The sequence below is a fragment of the Equus caballus genome, chromosome 19 (assembly GCF_041296265.1).
Source record: "Equus caballus isolate H_3958 breed thoroughbred chromosome 19, TB-T2T, whole genome shotgun sequence".
Lineage (NCBI taxonomy): Eukaryota > Metazoa > Chordata > Mammalia > Perissodactyla > Equidae > Equus > Equus caballus.
The window spans coordinates 36,367,328-36,387,483 of NC_091702.1; the positions used below are offsets into that span (position 1 = coordinate 36,367,328).

The 20,156-nt window shown below is 38.5% G+C and overlaps 1 protein-coding gene across 14 annotated transcripts in view; it reads left to right on the forward strand.

Moving 5' to 3' along the window:
- The window catches only part of LPP (LIM domain containing preferred translocation partner in lipoma), a 637,546-nt gene that overhangs the window by 311,353 nt on the left and 306,037 nt on the right, over positions 1–20,156 (forward strand). For all 14 annotated transcript variants that reach the window (XM_023623171.2, XM_023623168.2, XM_023623172.2 and 11 more), the window contains one exon: positions 5,398–5,520. In XM_023623171.2, the coding sequence (XP_023478939.1) occupies positions 5,398–5,520 (123 nt within the window). The remainder of the gene's footprint in view (positions 1–5,397; positions 5,521–20,156) is intronic.

Genomic DNA, 20,156 nt, shown 5'->3' on the forward strand with positions numbered 1-20,156 from the left:
GGTTTAGTATTTCTACCATCAGGTTTTCTCGCTGATTATTTGGTTTCTTTCTCAGGTCTGTTTTGAGCAGTCACATACAAATCTTGGCTCTTCAGATCCCCCTTCTGTGCTGTGTCAGTGAGATTGCTTGGCCACATCAAAGATTCCGGAGGTTGTTGCTGATTCGATCAGGCTCATGCATATTTTGAGTCTGACACTGGGTATTGGCTCTAATTCTAGGATGTAAACGTCTTAGAGGAAAGACTGGTTCTTAATTAACTAGACAATTCCCTTTGATTGTTTGTTTTTCTTAACAGCTTGAACAAGAATTCCCTTTTAACAATGTTGATTTGATCTTCAGGTTCCTGATGTTTTTAATAGCAGAGGACTTTGCAATTAGTCCTGTTCCCCTACCTCAAAATGGAAATGAATACTTAATAAATAAATTGTTATTATGCTATGCAGGATCCATTTATTTCCATTCATTAATAATGAAGACTCTCACCATTTTGCAACCACCAATGCAATAATCAATTCAAGTAGGGTCATCTCTGGATGGTAAAACCATTGGGTGAAAGGTTCTTGATGAGCAGAAGATTAGCAGAGTCTCAAAGTATTATCTCACAGATGGTTTATTGATTTAAAAGGGAAGAGGCGCTTTTACAGTGGAGAAATATGGTGGACACCACCTTAGTCAAGTCATCAAACTTGGCATCACCAAACTGGGCCGAACTGATGTTGTGAGTTTCCTGATGTGATGCAGTGGGAAAGATACAGTATTAAGCATGTGATATCCCCACGAAACTTGTTTAATCTGAATGTAATCATTAGACAAAGGCAGATTGTTGAACGTTTTATAAGACACTTGGCCTGAATTCTTAAAAAAAAAAAGTCAGTTTCATGAAAGACAAAAATAGGCTAGGGACCTGTTCTAAATTAAAAGAGACTAAAAAGACATGTCACTTCCATGTGTGATCTCTGGTTGGATTCTGGATGGACATCAACAACAACAGATAAAAGGACATTGTTGTGACTGCTGGTGAAACGTGAGCACGCATGTATATTAGATAGTACTGCACCCATGTTAAACTTCTTAGGCGTGATAAAGGTATTGAAAAATTAGGCATTCTTAGGATATGCAAACTGACGTATATGGAGGGGAAGTTTCTGCTACTTTCAAATGGTTTAACTGCAATAACAAACATCTCTATGTATTCTGTTTATTATTAGAGAGAGAGTGAGCACAAGTACGGCAAAGTGTTGGGCGTTGATGAATCTGGGTGAAGGGTTTGTGGGTGGAGTTCATTACGCTACTTGTTCAACTTTTATAAAAATACTTTTTAAAATAAGATATTTAGATATAAAGAAAAAATGAATAAATAAATAAATACAAATGAATACTCTTCATAACTCACTACTGGTACTCCTTGTCTATCACCTGTAGTTAGTGGATTAGCAATATTTGAGTACAAGCACGACCTATCTAAAGTCAGACTTTTGAAAATGGCCTCATATGCTGTACATTTTGGTTCTGGGTTCTGTTTTACAGTCAATTCCTATATATTTACAATGGGGGAGTCATCACCCTGTAATTCTACTAGTGATGCTAAGAATTATGATTTTCCAAGTTATAATAAGCCCCAGTTCTGGTTTGAATAGTTTTTGTTACCTACATATTTATTGAATGAATGAAAATAAGTTTCTTACAGAAAACAATATCTTATGAATGGCTTATTCATGCAGGTGTTGTAATTGTTAGTAGAAGGACACAGTCACTGGACACCTTTTATTCTCCACCTCTCATCCTCTCGTCCCATTTTCATGCACTAGCTGTTGCTGCAACAACCACTTCTGCATAGATATGACCTGGCAGCACCTTGCCTCTGCTGCAATACCTTTCTCCAACTTTCTGTCCTGGGGCTTCTCTGCCACCATCTACTTCTTGGGACAAATGTGAGGGAGTTTATAACCCCATAGGCAATTCCCAGCCAATGGAGAACTGGAGCCTGGGGATGGATACTCTCCAGTCCTTCAATACTGTTTCTTGGGATTGATTCCCCAAATAAATGACCTGCACTTAAGCTTTTGTCTCTGGCTTTGCTTTTTGGAAGAACCTGGACTAAGACAGTGGAATCTCTCTAGTTATGTTTGAAAAGTATGAGAATTGTTATTATTACTATGACTGCTTTATAGCTGTTCATGTGGTATCTAGAAAAAGCATTAAGCAAAGAGTCAGGAGAATCTTCTTCATTGTTATTTGGGCTCAGGCAGGTCATTGAGCCATCAGGTGACTGGTAAAGCTACAGTGAGAGAGAGTTAAGGAGAAGACTTGTAGGTATGTATGTAGGATTCTGTCAGCTGGTTACAGGACTGCGGCTTCTGGTATCTAGTATAAAGCGTGGAGAGTAGCAAGAGAGTTCCTGAATCTAAAGGTGCTGAGAGAATAGATGAGAGTACTGAGAGAAGGATTGGTGGTGGGACTTGGGCACGACTTCAGTTATTTGAACTGAGACATAAAATAGACACTCCATGGTGAGAAAGAGGCCTGTTCTATTCCATAATGGAGATAAAAATGGAAGGAACAAAGCTCTTATCAGAAGGTCAAGTAGAGCAGCAAAGGGAATCTTCGTGCAAAATCCCACAGTATTAGGCTGGAGCTTACTAAATTGCATCAACCTAATAAGAGAAACTAAAATAGGGGATAGTTCCAACTCAGAGGGAAGGGTAAATAAGGAGCTGGATACCAGTTGAAGTCTTACCTGCACAGGCTGGTTGCGCACGATAATTACGTGTTTCACTGCATAGCTCAGGGTAATTCTGTGACTTTTGAGTCTCTGTAGTTAGATATCCCAGTGACTTAGGGCAGGGGCCGTTGAAGTGCTTTCTGCTAGAGTAAAGTACAGATTTTGAAGACCTGATTAAATCCTGTCTCTTTACTCATACCCCAAGGGAACACTTAATGAATGATGCTCCCCTTAAAAAGAAGAATAATTAACAATAGCTATATTATTCATATTAATTTATAGTTACTGGTTGCTATAATTAATGCTATTTATGAAAATCATCATAATTATAGCACTTTACAATTTACAAAGTATTTTCCCATCCATTTTCTTATCTGAATCTTGTAACATCCCTCTGGCTTGGGGAGGGCAAGGTATGTTCTCCTAGTTTTATGGATGAGGAAACCATGGCCCAGGGAAAAAATTAACCAGACTCCAATCCCCCATCCCTACCAACATGTGGTGCTAGCTATGGGTATATGGAAAAACGCCTACAAATTCATGTTTATTATAATGTTTTATATCTGCATGTGAGAGAATCAGGTGCATACACTTCTCAGTTGCCTTCCAACACTATAATGTCCTGCTTTGCCTTGTTGTACTAGGACCCATTGCCAGAATGTTCAGGTGAATTTTAAATGTTAGCAGGATTTTTTTCTTTAAAACACCACAATATTTTATAGTTATTAATATGCATTGGAATAAGGATGAGATCACCTCTGATAGAGAGATTAGCACTTTGAAAACATGTGTTCCTAGGACAAAGACCCACTGGCCTTATAGGGCTTGGTCAAACGGGAAATTCAGACTCTGAGAAAACATAACCAACCTGTCATTTCAGTTTTTCCATTTTTGGCTATGGCTGGGGAACTGAGGAAAATGTCTCAATTTTTGCAAAGTCAGCCTTCAAATGTGGGCCTTACAGTGTGAAATACACAGACACATACTCGTGTGCACACACGCACACTGAGCCTTTTGGTTCTCTATTTCCCACTGTGTACTTTGTATGTTAGAGCGTCTCCTGTTCCTGTTGTACCTCCAGGTGCTTTTACCCAAAAGATATTGATATGAAAAAGGTTACTGGCTAGACCTGTTGCAGAGTCTGTCATTATTTATTCATTTATTTACTCAAAATATTTATTGAACACTTCCGTGGATCAGGCCCTGAGCAAGATTCTGGGGAAACAGCAAGGTGTGAAACAAAGTCCTTGCCCTCATGAAGCTTACATTCTCCTGGAGAAACTGAAGATAGACAGCCAAATATGCATAAAAGATAATGTTGGACAGTGATAGATATTATGAGAAAAAATAAACAAAACTGGGTGAGGGGTTAGAGTGCCAAAGCAGGGTCATACAAATATATCCAGAGTGAGAAAACGAAGAGGAGGCTGCTTTAGATTAAATAGGTTCTAGGACTCAAGAAAGGTAGTTTGGGGAGCAAGCTACCAGGGGAATAGGAACAAGTGGTATTAATGGGCGATTCTATTATGCTATCATTGCCTGATGCTGCATAGTCACTAAAAAGATAAATTTACCTAGAGAATTGTAAGATTTAATGCTGGCTTGTCAGAGTACCCTATTTTTTGTTGTTGCAGAGGATATTCTGGTTTCTTGGCTCATGCTTTTTCTAAACTATTCCAGACCGTATCCTGATATTTAACTTCCTTAGACAAGTTCAGTGGAGTTGATTAGATTACGCTGACTTTCCATTATTTCATTCGGGTAGGGTCTTGCTGCAGATACAGTTTTGTTTCTTGGTGGAGTTTTATGAGACATCCCCATTACAATCCATGATCATCATTACTGTGTTACCTTAAAATATTATTGTAATTCACCCTGCTTCCAAATCTTAGGATCCCCTCACTTTATATTTCCTTGCCTTTCACTTCAGGCAAACTGTTTATCTTGGTTTTCCCAAGCCTGCTCACAGTTCTTGGGAATGCCCTGTGGCGGTGTTATTGCCTTCTACTTGCCCGTTATTGATTCTGAGTGAAGGTGGAGGTCAGTGCTTCTGATAACACTAGGAATTGACATATGCAATCCATAGATGGCCAGCTTCATAATCAGTGGTCACCACCCCATGCTTCCTCTGCAGCCACATGGCTAGAACCCTGAGCAGCCTCATTCTAGTTCACTTTTGGGCATATCACTTAGGACTTGTCATCTCTCTTTCACATGGACACACCTAATATCCACTGATCCCGCTCCTGGACTGTAAGCTTCCTACCCCTTCCCCTTCCTGCGCCGAGTAGGATGTCGTCATTCTGTGCAATGGTTCCTGAACACAAAGAACTTGCAATGTCTCCCCAGCTGGATCTGAATCTTGACTACAAGGCTGGAGGCATTTATTTCCTTTTACTTGTATATTCATCAAAAAAAAAAAAAAAAGCCACTGAATAAGTGTGTGACATTAAGGAAAATCACCTCATCTCTTTCAGTTTTCTTACTTGTCTAAAAGGGATAATTCTACTCTGGACTACTTCACCAAGATTTTATAAAAGCTAAAAAAACCAAAAAATAAGATGCAGGAAAGCTTGGATGAAGCCACAGTCTAACTTGAGAAATGTGATCTCAGACTGATATCAATGGAAACTGGAAATTTCCTTTTTTAACACGTCTGTGTTCCTTCCAACAGGGAAATCCTGGAGGCAAGACACTTGAGGAGAGACGCTCCAGCCTGGATGCTGAGATAGACTCGTTGACGAGCATCCTGGCTGATCTTGAGTGCAGCTCCCCCTACAAGCCTCGGCCCCCACAGGTAAGAGTTGGCCGTGATGGTCTCTGCATTGCCAGCCACAGGTACTCTACAAGTTTCACAAACAAGCTGCTTCATATAGCACTTTCATTCTTTTTTGTTCTTCTCAGAGTCAACAGTCTACCTTGTCTTTTTGTTTAATATCAACATGTATTTGTTAACAGACAGAAACTTCTTAAATGATTTTATTAGTATTTGCTTTAAAATAACATAACAGCGTTATACAAAAATGCTATGAAAATTAAATCTCTTCTTATTCCATTGGCCCGCTCTCTTTCTGGTTTTGCCCATATGGATGTTTTGTTCCATGTTGGTATAGTCTTCACCAATGTGGTTCAACATGGCCATGTTCAAGTTAAGGTGAAGTTATGTCTTTTGTAAAGAAATTCCTTATGTGTTGGATATCAAGGTGGCATCCATTTTTGGGCTGTTTTTCATAAGTAATGCTGTGAGGGACATGTTCGTGTCTATTTTCTTTGGAGCTCTTTCCCTGGCTCAGATCCTCAGAGTGGGATTTCTACCTTGAGGAGTATGACCACCTTCGTTACTTTCTTTCCAAAGGTTGTGAATAGCTTATACTGGCACCAACAGTTTGAATGTACCAGTTTCTCCTCAGCCTCACCGGAATTTGGTGATAGCAATGAATCTGTGTTTTTCAAGTGCAAGTAGTGACTCACTGTCCATTTTTCTGTGCATTTTTTTTTTTTTTTTTTGCTTACTTTGGAACTTGGCTATTTTTCTGCATCTTAGTTTGTTATCTACCTTTCAGAAGCCGATTTTCCTCTGCTAGTAGTCATTCGCTGCCTTGCTCAGGTCTTGAGAAGGTAATGGCAACTTGATTTCAGGGCTTCCAAGTCCTCAGGGACAGCCAGCAGAACTCTAGATGCAAACATTGCCGTGGCACTGTTGTCGCTGTGTTGTTTGACTCTTGCATGATGCCTGACTGACTAAGTGACAGTGCACACGGCACTCTGAGTCTCGCTCCTGTTCTTAAACAGCAGTTCCTATATTCACAATGTTCCTTTCACAAATTAAAAACCAATCTTGCTTCTCTGCTGTCAGTCATTTCAACACAGAACTGCACGTAAGGTGGCAGTGCTTTCCTCTTTAGACATATTCCCATTACCTTTCCTAGACACATAATGGAACTGTCATCTACTTGGAGGCACAAGGCAAAACAGACTAGAGTTTAGGGCTTCCTTAGCTATCTACAGACTTGCCAGTGGTGAAAATGCACTTCGTTTCTGAAAACATGCACTGAGCTGCAGGTATGTAGCAGACACTCTGGTCTTTTGGGGGAACTGTTAGGAGAAGGAAAGTGGATGGTTGAAAGGGGGAAAAATAGGACCCAAGACCCAGAAGCCCATAATATTGTAAGTTAAACTATGTCAGATATTGTAGAAGTGCAAGAAAGGGAGTGAAACATTCTTTTGAAGGTGGCAGAATCTGAGAAGCTTTATCAGAAGACTTGCATGTTCAGCTGGAGGGATGGGTGCAATTGTAATATGTTGCAGGCAAGAGGGGAGAGCAGCCTAAGCCATAGGGCAGGGAGGTCCAGGCTGCCTTTGGAGAACTGCAGAGAGCCAGGTGGCTGCAGATGAGGCCATCGCAGGCTTGAAGTGGGCTGTAGGACGGGAGGTTTCCTACTGACAGCCTGTGGACTAGTTTAAATGCCAGAGTAAGATTTTGGCCTGCCTTTTGTAGATATCGGGGAATACTTGAAGGTTTTCAAGCTGTGGAAAGCTAAAATTCATTCTGAAAAAGGAACATAGGAAAGAAGACCAACTCTGGAAAGCTGAAGGAGGATGGGCCCAGGTCTGAGAAATATTCTCCAGCAAACTTTGTGTACTTCATGGTTTCTGACCATTGTTTGATGTTAAGCATATTTCCCATTCCATACAAGCAATTACCTCAAGCCCAGTTTTTCAGGACAGCAAGGCCGCTGACTTTGCACCTGGACTCACCCATCTTGCGTTCAGATACCTCTATGGCACCCCCTCCCTTTTTCATTAACAGAGTTTTTGTTTAGTCTTTTTTTTGCCTCCTAAATTCTCATACCCTAATATATGTTGGGGAGATTCTGCTTAGAGGTTTTTGCTTAATATAGCCTTCATTCTTTAAGGCTGTGTCTCCACATGCCTGCCATAAACCGCTGCATTTTAATGGGTTTATTCAGCAGCTATGTTTTTGCTTGAGCAATCTTACTCTGCACACAAACTCATGATCACTGATACTTGGACTGTACTTGACTGCCTGTGAAGCACTTTCACACATATTCTCACTTGAGTGAGATATAAATATCTCACCTCTGAGGTATAGATGGTGTGCTTATTTTGTGGGCGAGGAAACTAAGACTGAGCAGATAAGTGACTTGTCTTAGGACACGTGACTACAGTACGAGCACAACTGGACTGTGAATTCAGGGCTATGTTTGATTTTTAAGTTCTGGAACCAGATTGAGAATATCAGGATTTTCTTTTTTGATGTTTTTACCAATGACAAAAATTATGAAATCAGTCATATGAGTAACAGTGTCCATTGAATATGGCTTTTTCATAAAAAGAAGAACATTCAGAGGGTTAAAAAACAATAATGATAACCTTTAAGTAGAATAAGTTGAGAATTAAGGTCAAATCTACTTCTGATCTGCCTGTTCCATTTAGAAATTAAAGAGCGATCCATTCTAACTTTTTAAAAAATTTTTTTTAAAGATTGGCACCTGAGCTAACATCTGTTGCCAATCTTTTTTTTTTTCTCCGTCTTCTCCCCAAAGCCCCCCAGTACATTGTTGATATTCTAGTCGTAGGTCCTTCTGGTTGTGCTATGTGGGACGCCACGTCAGCATGGCCTGACCAGCGGTGCTCTGTATACACCCAGCATCTGAAGTGGTAAAACCCTGGGCCGCTGAAGCAGAGCACGTAAACTTAACCACTTGGCCACAGGCCCCGCACCCATTCTAACTTTTCTTATTCTAACTTAGGAAAGCAAGAGTTAATTGGGAGATACAGCTCAGTCTTCTGAATTATCTTCCCTCTGATGGAACTGAATTAGATATGTTAGTATTTATTGGTTAACATAATTATATGCTGTGAGAACAATAATCACACACTTAAAATATTAAAAACATGTGCCAAGAGAAGATGTTGTCTGCAGTAGACTGTGTTGTATTGTAATTAAAAGGTACTTGAGAAGTCTTAGAAATGTAGACTGTTAATGCCCAACTTTGATGTTTCCATTTTGGAGCCAAAGCAAATTGCGACACTTGTTGAGTCCCCTGACGACTTAGAGTAGGCTAGTGGGTCTGCACTTTCTCGTTGTTTAAGCACATTGTGTGCCTTCCCGAACCCACCTCTGAATCACCTTAGTGAGGCTGCTTTGACTCATGGATCGGGGTGGGGGGGGGGGGATGATCGTATATGTGGAATTTTCGCACAGTAAGAGGCCCAAAGGAGCCCTACTCACATACAACTTTGAAAAACGTCTAGCTCTTAAAAATAGATTTTGTGGGGCATTTTCCTCCTTTTTCCAAAGGAGCATTTCCCACTCACGGATTTTCCAACTTTAGTTCTGTTCGCTTATTTATCCATAATTCTATTTGGGAAATATGGCTTAATTTTCCAGTTTCACTCATTCATCTAACATTTATTGAGATCCCACTGTGGATTAGGCATGTGAGATGTCAAGATTAGCATCAACATGTCCTAGAGTAATTCCTAGTCTTACAGATGAGATAAGCACACAAACAATTTAAGAGGACACAGAAGAAAGGCTTCAGTGTGCTACTTTAAGTTGTCATGTGACAAACCAGATGTTGAACTTGTTGAAAAATCAAAAATTTAGGAATATCAGCATTATACTTTATACCTTTCTAAGGACGTGTCAGGGAGGACGGCACAGAGCAGGTAGCATTTGAGTCCACTTGGCTGTGTATGTCATGGGAAGGGCATGTGATTCAAGGGATGGCAAAGTCAAGGAATGTTGAAAGTGAATGCCTTATTTGAAGAATAAGATAGTTCAATTGCAATATAGGACATGTGGAGTGCAAAGGGGACTGGCAGATGCAATCACATGCACTCGGTGTCTGAGAAGCCCTCTGGATGCCCAAGGACTTTTATAGTAAGGGGTGGAATTTAGGGGGTATAGCAACAGTGCTTCTGGCTACAGTAGGTTTGGGGAGAGCTCCTTTAGCAAATTTTACATAACATGTAAAAATATATATCCGTGCCACTGCACAGAGTTATGCAATTATACTACCTTAGTTTTTGGAACTAAGATTTGTAATTATTTTAAAATGTGTGAATAGTTTTAGAAGAACAGATATGGGAAGTTTGGAGGTGGTTGTGGGGTGAATTACAGACTCATATCATCACAGATTATCAGAGTTTAGGTGGGCCTTCAAGGTCACGTAGCCAAACTCTTACTTTACAGAAGGAAAGTTTTTGCCCAGAGAGGGAAAGAATATTGCTCAATGAGGCTCAGTTAGAGGCAGGATGAATGATTCTTTCAATTTTTCCTGAACCATGACATAATGGTTCTCTGTGGATAATAACAACAACCAAGGGACAGTTTGGTTCCTTTTAGCATTTCAATTAGTTTATTCCAAAATATCTCTGTTTTGTGGTACTTTCTCTAAAATATGTCTTGGAAACATAATAAAGGAGTAGACAAATCAAAAATGTAACTCAAAGGTAAATAGGAAATTGATGACAGTGTAGCGTCTTTGAGTTAGTGGTTGTCTGGACCCCACCCATCTGGCATCATTTATTAGTAGAAGTGCAGCTTAGACTCTGAAAGAGCTACACAGGGGGTCAGAGGGAAATTCTCTTGATTTCTTAGAAGACAAAGGATAAATCATGGACTTTTTATGATTTGTTTTCCTTCTCTTGGCAGAGCCAGAGCTAGAATGCTGGTCTTCTAATTCCTAGTACAAAGCTGCCTTTTCTTCCTCACTGTGAGTTGGTAGGGTTGGAGCTGGTGCCTAGGTGACTTGGAAGAACTTTCAGATATTTTATATTAATATTTAATGGTAACTGAGGATTTAGTAATTTTTGAATCAAGTTGCTTTTGAATTGGTTAAATGCAATTTCACTATCCTCATTTAGACTGGTGTGAAAAAATTTGGAGAGATTTTGGGGATAAGGATAGAGTTGGGTATCGTTTGACAGTCTAGACTCCAAGTTTGCCAATAGGAAGAATATTGTCTTCTCAGTTCCATATGATCACTTCTCCAGAAACAGCTCCATTTGTGTGAACTGTCCACATCACCAATCTGAGCTTCTTTTTCTTTATTTCTAACACGGGCATGGTAACTACAATTATTCCCCTTTTGCGGAGATAACCATATTGTTCTAGAGTTACAAGAAATAAATGTTGGCTTTCAGCAACAGTCCACTCAATCCCTCCCATTTTGTTTTGGGATTGTTAGTTTGTGTCTGGAGCTTCCTTTAAAGCTTCGGGTCTTTGAAGGTTTGGGGCTTATCCTTTCTAAATGCTGGTTACCCTGTAAATGATATATTTATCTTTCTCATTTAAAGCATTTAAAAAATATTGTAATTTCTTAGTCTGTTTGGGAACTGAGCACATAAATGCTATTTGGTCACATGAACACATCTTTAATTACCATCCCTGCGCTCCCACACTGAGTTCCTTTCATAGAGCAATAATCTATGAGGCAACCTGAGGAATTATTTCAGGTGTGTGTGTGTGTTGTATGGAAGGCTTTTTATTAGGAATTCATGTGGCCTGAGGGCTTGCAGGCAGCATAATGAGGGTGGAGTCTGGTGGTGCCATGAATCTTCTATTCTCTTGTGCTCCGTGTTCTAGCTTGCAAAAGCCATGAACAGCTGCAGGGGAGATTAATTAGTAATTAAATTTTTAATATTTCATATTATTTAGTGCAACCCAAACATGTAGGCTCCTGGGAGATGAAAGCTGCGGCAGGCTAATACTGTGTGATGCGATGTGGACGCTCCTAGCCGAACTGGGCCTTGCTGGTTTTTGTTTGGCTTCTTGGGATTTGAGACCAGAACTGGGCCTTCTGCTGTAAAAATAATAATAGGTGTGGATGGTGTCATCTTCTTCCTCCCATATTTTCCCGAGAAAAATCTAGAAGCATACTGTGATTTGCTGGAAGACAAGATTTGTCTATGGATCTGTATTGTCTGCTTACTATGAGCTTTCTTTGAGAACTATGGTAAAAGTTGAAACATTGTGGAAACCTCGTATATAAGATACTAACTGGAGTACAGTAAAATAAATGTGCAAAAATACCATTTTCAAAGAAGAAGGGATCTAATTCTTTGCAATGCCCATATTTAGAAGATCTGGGTTATTTTGAATTAGTCTGTACCTGCCAGAAAACTTCAACAGTTAAATAACAATGAGGTGAGGGTGGAGGGGTGGTTAGCTGACTCAGAGTTTCACGCCGTGAGTTTGATGATGGGCAATTAATTTTTAGATTGTGTATAATTGCATCTCAATAACATTTATACCTCCTCCTTCTTTTTCAGAAGATGATGTTTGTGTTTGTGTCATATGTGATGAGCATAATAAAGTTAGCTTTTTGATCTTTGTTTTGAGTGGCGTGAAAATGTAACATTTTCAGAGTAGAAATTTAAGCTGAAAATCTTCCTTGGATTGCACATTTACAAAACTTTTGTACAAAAATGTCCATTTTACATGTCCCAGTGTAAGAGAGTGCTCCGAGTGTGTGGCATAGGTTAGCTCCCAACAGTGATATAGGAGGAAGCTGAGCAGGCAGCTGCTGCAGAGTACCATGGAGAAGCCAGCTCTGCTGAAGCGTGGGGTGGGGTGAGGGGAATCGTCTATGGTACCCTGGCCATGGTCCCTGTGGTCACCTTTAGCTGTGATTTGTTTGCGAGACCTTGGCTCAGAGATGATTGTGTTATATTTCACTGAATCACTCAATCCAGGCATTGCTTTAAAAAGAAACACACAAAGCTGCCTGTTGAGCTTCTCCATTTTACAACAGCATCTTAGTGGAAATAATTAGCCCTATGTCCATGCAGAAGCACACATCACATTTGCAAAATTAAAGGGCTTTCTTGTCAGAACTGGTTTCCCTTTTTCTTTCTTCCTCTCCCACTGTTTAAATATCTATTTTGGTAGTAGCCTTGGTCTGGAACCCCATGGTCCCATTTTTTTTTTCTTTTTTTTTAATTTAAAAAGCAAATAAACAACCAAATACAAAGCCAGCTATATTTTTTGCTCAAGATGATTAGACTTGACCATGGCAAATACATAGGAGTGTTGTGTTTTAGGAGGAAAAGCCATACCTCAGATAAGATATTGTCACTGTTTTGTCCATTTTGACACCCGTCTTTTTTTTAATATGCTTTATAGCTAAACTAAAGCATAATGATGATGAAGGTGATCTCCCTAGACAGAAGGGTGGAGGTGGTTCATAACCCGTCCTACATACCACCATTTATCATGGTGAGTAACTGGTCTGTCCTCCACACAAAATATCACAGTGGAATATAACTGCTAAGGTTCTTTTCACACTGTGGAAAACCTACCAGGAAGGTCATACATTACCTTTCAGTGAATACATTAATTATAAATATGAAACTTGAATTTGTTAGTTACATAATTTGAGCATTCATATTTTCTTATAAAACTGTAAACTGGAATTTTATTGAAAGAAAAGATACAAATTGGGCACATACTGCTGGTGATCCAGCAGATATAGTTTTCATTTGTAAGTTCAGACAGGGCCACTTGTGAATTTTTAAATTTGTCTCTGCTTTGGTCCCTGGGCCCTACCCAAATATGCACCTTAGCTATGCTGTCATAGTGGGGTTCAGGACCACAGAAGGGAGTTGGGTTGTGTTTTGTTGTTCTGAGTCACAAAGTACTCAAATGTAAAGTAAAAATTCTAGTAATTTTGCCTCACAGAGTAAACCTTGTAGAGATAATATATGTGTATAATGCCTTAAACTTGAACAGCAAAGAAATGATTGTGATAAATACCAGACTGTGAAGTTCTTGAGGTAAGATTATCTTTTTTGTCCTGGCACACAAAAGGCATACAAATTCATCTTTGCTGAATAAATAAGTAAATGTTCTCCTCAAATCCTGTAATGGTATAAGTATCCATACCCTAGAAATCTGCTAGAGAATCCTATCTGGAATTGACATTGAGTTAGTGCATGACCAAGTTATGGCTGCTTTCTGATTTTTCCATAATTAACATGTATTCGCACCAATGAAAAATAAGTACAGCTGAGGCAAATGAGTTTTGTAGGGACAACTTAATGGTAGCCATTGAGTCAGCTAATTTTTCTCTTTATCCCTACATTCCCTTATATCACTTGAAGGCAATGTACTTGGTTGAGAGATGACGTTATCTTGGGTTATAATTCAATGCTATACTCATTCTCTTATTATTGGGATGATATGAAAATAAACATCAAGTTCTTTTCTGTATCCTCTACAGAACTACTGAAAATAGAGGACCATTCTGTTACTCAGTGTTTCTTAATACAAAGATCAGTGTCATAAATTCTTTGGATTCAGTGGTACGAGACAAAAAGTTATCTGACTGATGAACTGATATATACTTCCTTTTTCAAAAAAAAAGGGGAAAAAGTCACAGAATTATCTATGCTAACTCTTTTGTTTGAGCTTCTATGCGTCATCTCCTCCTTCCTTTACATTGCTTCTGATACCTCCTGACCCGATATTTGAAGCGTCATAAGTAAATGCCAATTACAAGCCATTTCAAAACTAATTAATTGCTTAAATCTAACTTGTGCTTTTTAAAATGGAAATAAATTTTCTATCTATATGTGCTGTGACTATCCTTAAAAATCCGTCAGACTTTTTTTTAAAGAAATAATTTAATTCTAAATAAATTCTTTGCTTATATTGATGGTAAGCAATGGATCCACTGAAGTAACATATTCTGCTGGTATAAACAAAATGTAAGACTTAAAGGGGGCTAAAGAGATAGAATATTTATTCCTTTAAGAAATGTGTTTCAAAAAGCTTGAAGTACCAGTAGTCAGATGCATGAGCCCATTATTTGAATCATTTGTGAAATGTCTTGGACTCTTTCTAACTCCATCTTGATATTGTACTACTTAGATGAAAATATTGGAAAATGTTGCTTCTTTTAGGTACTGCTAGAGGTGCCAAGCTCCTTAGCAATAAGGAATTTTCTTGGCTCTCTTTACCACCCAACCTAAAGTAAAGTTTTATTTCCCAAATGGCCAACTTATGTTAAATTGATCCTTACAGGGCATTCAAAGCCGGGGAACAGGTTTTATAAACAGCATCCTGTATGACTTAATATTCTATGTAGTACTAATTTTAGGGCTCCTTTTCTCATCAGCAGCCTAGCATAGCTAAAACTTATGATGTTTAACTTTGTTTATGGGGAAGTCTACTTTTACAGTCACTTGTAGATCAGACCTCACAACGAAGAGGAGAAAGAAGAGAGAGAATCAGGGTGGTCTGTTGGCAGCTGTGTTAGAACAACTAGAGTACTTTCTGGAAGAAGGATATGGATGAACATATGTCCTTTAGGCCATTGCCTCTCTGCTTTTATGCATCATATTGCATGGGCAAGGGAGAAAGAAACACTAGAATTTATGGCTGAAAATGTGAGAAAAAGATTGAAATATATCTTGAAAACTGGGACAAGTAAAGGGTGGCTCTCCAAGAAGGGAAATGGGATTCAAGAAATTTGCCATTGTGTATATTGTTTCAAGAGCTGGTTGGATTATTTCTCTTTCTTATTCATTGGTTGGTTTGTTCACTCATTTATTCATTTTTTCTGTTATTCACTCACTATAATTGAACATAAAATCTGTGTTGAATTGGTTAAAGATATTAAGGAAGACCTAAATAAGCAGAAAGATATCCTGTGTTTATTGCTTGGAAGATATAATATTGTTAAGATGGCATGCTTCCCAAACTGATCTGCAGGTTCAAAGCAAACCCTATCAGAATTCTAACTTCCTTCTTTATAGAAATTGACAGGCAAATTATAAAATTCACGTGGAAATTCAAGAGACCCAGAATAGCCAAAACAATCTTGAAAAAAAGTGGCAAAGACTCACACTTCTCAATTTCAAAACTTATTACAAAGCTACAAGAATCTAGCAGTATGTTACTAGCACAACATATACATATATATTGATGGAATAGAATCAAAAATCCAAAAATAAACCATGACATTTATGGCCAATTGATTTTCAACAAGGGTGCAAGATCCTCAATGAGGAAACAATAGTTTCTTCAACAAATAATACTGGGACAACTGGATATACACATGGAAAAGAATGAAATTGGACCCCTACCTCATATCACATACAAAAATTAACTAAAAATGGATCAAAGACATAAATATAAAAGGTAAACCTATACAACTTTTCAATGAAAACATAGGAGCAGTCTTCATAACCTTGGATTAGTCAGTGACACCAAAAGCACAAACAGCTAAAGAAAAAATTGATGTACTGGAATTCTTCAAAATTAAACATGTTGCGCTTCAAATGGCACCATCAAGAAAGTGAACGAGCAACTCATGGACTGAGAGAATATGTTTACATATCAAATATCTGATAAAGTATTTGAGTCTAAAATATATTGACTTAATAAGAAACATACAAATAATCCAATTAAAAAATTGACAAAGGATCTGAATAGACATTTCTTCAAAAATATACAAGAGGCTAATACGCATAGGAAAAGATGCTTGACATCGTTAGTTATCTGAGAAATGATTAAATCAGAACTATAGTGAGATACGATTTCATACACATTAAGGTGATTATAATACAAAAGACAGACAATAACATGTGCTGGCAAGGATGTAATGAAACTGGAATTGCCATACATTGCTAGTTGATGGTAAAATGATGTAGCCACTTTGGAAGAAGTCTAGTGATTCCTCAAAAAGATTAGACATAAAGTTATCAGATGATCAAGCAATTCTCTCTCTCTCTCTCTCTCTCTCTCTCTATATATATATATATATCTCTCCAAGAGAATTAAAACATATAGTCACTCAGAAACCTCTACGTGAATGTGCATAGCAGCATTATTCATAATAGCCAAAAAGGGAAAACAAACTAAATATTCATCAGTTGATGAATGAATAAACAAAATGTGATAGATCCATAAAATTGTATATCATTTAGCTATAAAATGGAATGAAATACTGATGCATGCTATAACATGTATGAATCTTCAAAATTATGCTATATGAAAGAACCTAGACACAAAAGAATTTATATTGTATAATTCATTTATACGAATAGGCTAATCGATAGACACGGAAAGATTAGTGGTTACCAGTGGCTGGCAGGAGGAGAGACTACAGAGTGAATACTAATGGGTACAAGGGTTATTGTGGGAATGATTAAAATACTCTGAAATTAGATAGTGATATTGATTGCACAATTCCTTGTATATACTAAGAACCACTGATTGTACCTTTTTTCCTTAAAGATTAGCACCTGAACTAACATCTGTTTCCAATCTTTTTTTTTTCTTCTTCTTCTTCTCTCCAAAGTCCTGCAGTACACAGTTGTATATTGTAGTTGTGAGTGCCTCTGGTTGTGCTATGGGGGACGCCACCACAGCATGGCTTGATGAGCCGTGCCGTGTCTGTGCCTGAGATCTGAACTACGAAAACTCCGGGCCGCCGAAGCAGAGAGCACAAAAAACCACTCGGCCACGGGGCCGGCCTCTGACTGTACATTTTTAAAGGGTGATTTTTGGGGCCAGCCCCGTGGCCGAGTGGTTAAGTTTGCATGCTCCGCTGCAGGCAGCCCAGTGTTTCGTTGGTTCGAATCCTGGGCGCAGACATGGCACTGCTCATCAAACCATGCTGAGGCAGCGTCCCACATGCCACAACTAGAAAGACCCACAATGAAGAATATACAACTATATACTGGGGGGCTTTGGGGAGATAAAGGAAAAAAATTAAAAAATCTAAAAAAAAAAATAAAGGGTGATTTTATGGTATATGAATTATATCGCAATTAAAAATTTTTTTAAAAAGCTCTTTATTGAGCAGTGTGCCTGGAATAAGCAGATAAAATTGTGTATGGTCCCCTTTGTTAACTTAAAGAAGCTCATGCTCTATGGGGAGAATACAAACTGACAATTACAGCTCACAGTATACATCATAAGGAAGATGTTGCTTGAAGCAGAAGAGGTAGAACTCAGCGTGGATGTCATGGAAGCTGTCTCTGCCTTCTATCCTTACTTGGTTAGGAATCTCTGCAGATGGTATCAGACTCTATGCAGCTCCAGAGAGCAGAACAAAGATCAGTATTTAGAAGCCAAGAAAGGCAGCCAACAGTATAAGGACAGCACCTTTCTAACAGTGGGGGCCGTTGAAGTTCAACGTAGGCTGCCTTAGAAGATAGCAAGTTTGCCTTGAGTGGAGGCATTTGAAATGATACTCTGGCAACTACCAAGTGAGTTATTTAAACTCTCTAAACCTCAGTTATTAAACTGAGCTAATAACACATCTCACAGTTGACATGAGGACCACATGAAATAATGGTGTGTGTAATGTGTGAATATACTAACTTGCACATAATAACACTATTATAACTGTTGCTCTCACTAGCATCATCATTGTCAAATGAATGTTGGTTATAATGCTGGAATAGGAATTCAGGCAACAGATGGGAGAATTGATTTAAATGATGCTAGGATTTCATGGTACTCTCCTTCTTGGTTACAGGGCTTAGAGTTTTCTGTTCCCTGATATAAAACTTGGAAGGAAAAATAAAAGACCTTGATTCTATTCCAGGCCCCCAAATTGACTATTTCTGTGCCTAAGGCATACTACTCAGCCTCAATAATGGCTTTGCGCTGTTTGCTGTGATAGCTAGCATAGATGTGTGATTTACTAGAATTGTTACTGACAAGAACCTCCAATGACCTTGGAAGATGATCTTTATGAATATCAATAGGACTCTGGTGAACACCAAGAAGGTTATAAGTGACACAGTATGAGGGTCAAGTAGAGGGAGATTACTTCCTCAACCTTGCAGAGAACATGACATCTCTTAACAACAAACAACTGAAACAACTTGATTAGATCACTGGAAACAATTATTTAAGATTTCTTAAGAGGTCCAGAATTTCGATGATTGGCCAAGATATCTAGTGAGTAGTCTCTACCTCTCTCTGGTCTATTTCAATATCTGCAAATTGAACTAGAGGAATGAGATGATCTCGTATAATGATTCTAGCTTTGAGTTGGTATAGCTTTTATCTTGTATAAAGGAAAAACTATATTGATTTTCCTTTCTGTCCTTTTATGATTTCACTGGAGAAGATTTTTCTTTAAGACTGGGTTGAAGTTCATGGGAGTCATTATGTGCAACTAGAGTGAAGTATCTGCAAACTGAAGGACCAAGTTCATGTTTTTCAAGATAATGTGAACCCAGATTCATGGTGCTCAGGATGGTTGGGAACCAACCTTATAGAATTTAAGACTGTTTGAAAGGCAACATATTTTAGTGATTAAAATAATCGATTCTAGGACCAGACTGCCTTGCATTCAAATCCCAGCTCTACCACTTTCTAACTGTGTGACCTGGGATCAGTCACTTAAACATCTTGTATCTCAGATTTTTTCATCTCTATAATGAAGATAATTATAGTATCTACCTCATAGGATTATAATGAGGAATAAATGAGTTACCATGTATAAAGCACTTAAAACAGTGTTTGGCATATAGTTAGCACTATTTGCGTTAGCAGATCTTATTATTGGGAATTAGATGCTTGTTCTTAAATTGTCTAAATTACTGCTTTTATGCAAAAAGATTGATTTATAAATTTGGCCTGTGATATCCATCCAATTCCCTAAAACAGATTATCTGTCTCATATAAACTGGGCATCGTTCTTTCAATACTCCGAAGACTGTGGGTCTGGCTGTCCTTGAGCCTTTGTCCAGTCCTTTTGGTTATTTCAGTGGCTTCTAATGCATGGACTCTAAAGCCAAAGCTAGAATGATAACCAGTCTTGTCCTTTCATCTGATGTATGCATGAATCTTCAACATCTATTTCCGTGGATTACAAGGTAATCTCTTCGATAACTGAATAAGGTTCGCTTTAAAAACCAAAATCATGACTCATAGATTATGAATTTGTCACAGTTTAATAAGCCTAACATTGGACTATTGGTATAATTTATTCTCATTATTTCTCACCTGCACAGAAACTACAGCATGTAAAACTATGGTTCAAGCCACTGTTCTTCAGAATGCCCTGGAGGGCTTGTTAAGCACAGAGTGCTGGGCTCCAATCCCTGAGGTTCTCATTCCATACGTCTGCAGTGGGGCTCAACAATTTATATTTCTAAGAAATGCTCAAATGGTGCTGATGTTGGGGCCACACTTTGAGAACCCTTCAAAGGTGCTTGTCAATCAAATGTTTTGTAAGCAGTACCCTCTTCCCCCGTTCTCTCATCTCCACAGCTGTATACTCTTAAGGCTTGCTGTAGTGTCACCGACAGACACTAGTCTAATGTCTTCATTTTTTAGAAGTGGAAGCCCTAACTTAGAGATGTGTATTTCCCTGGTTATAAGGTAAATTGACAGAATCTGGAAGGTTGGTTTTTTCTCTTTTTAATTGAGAATGA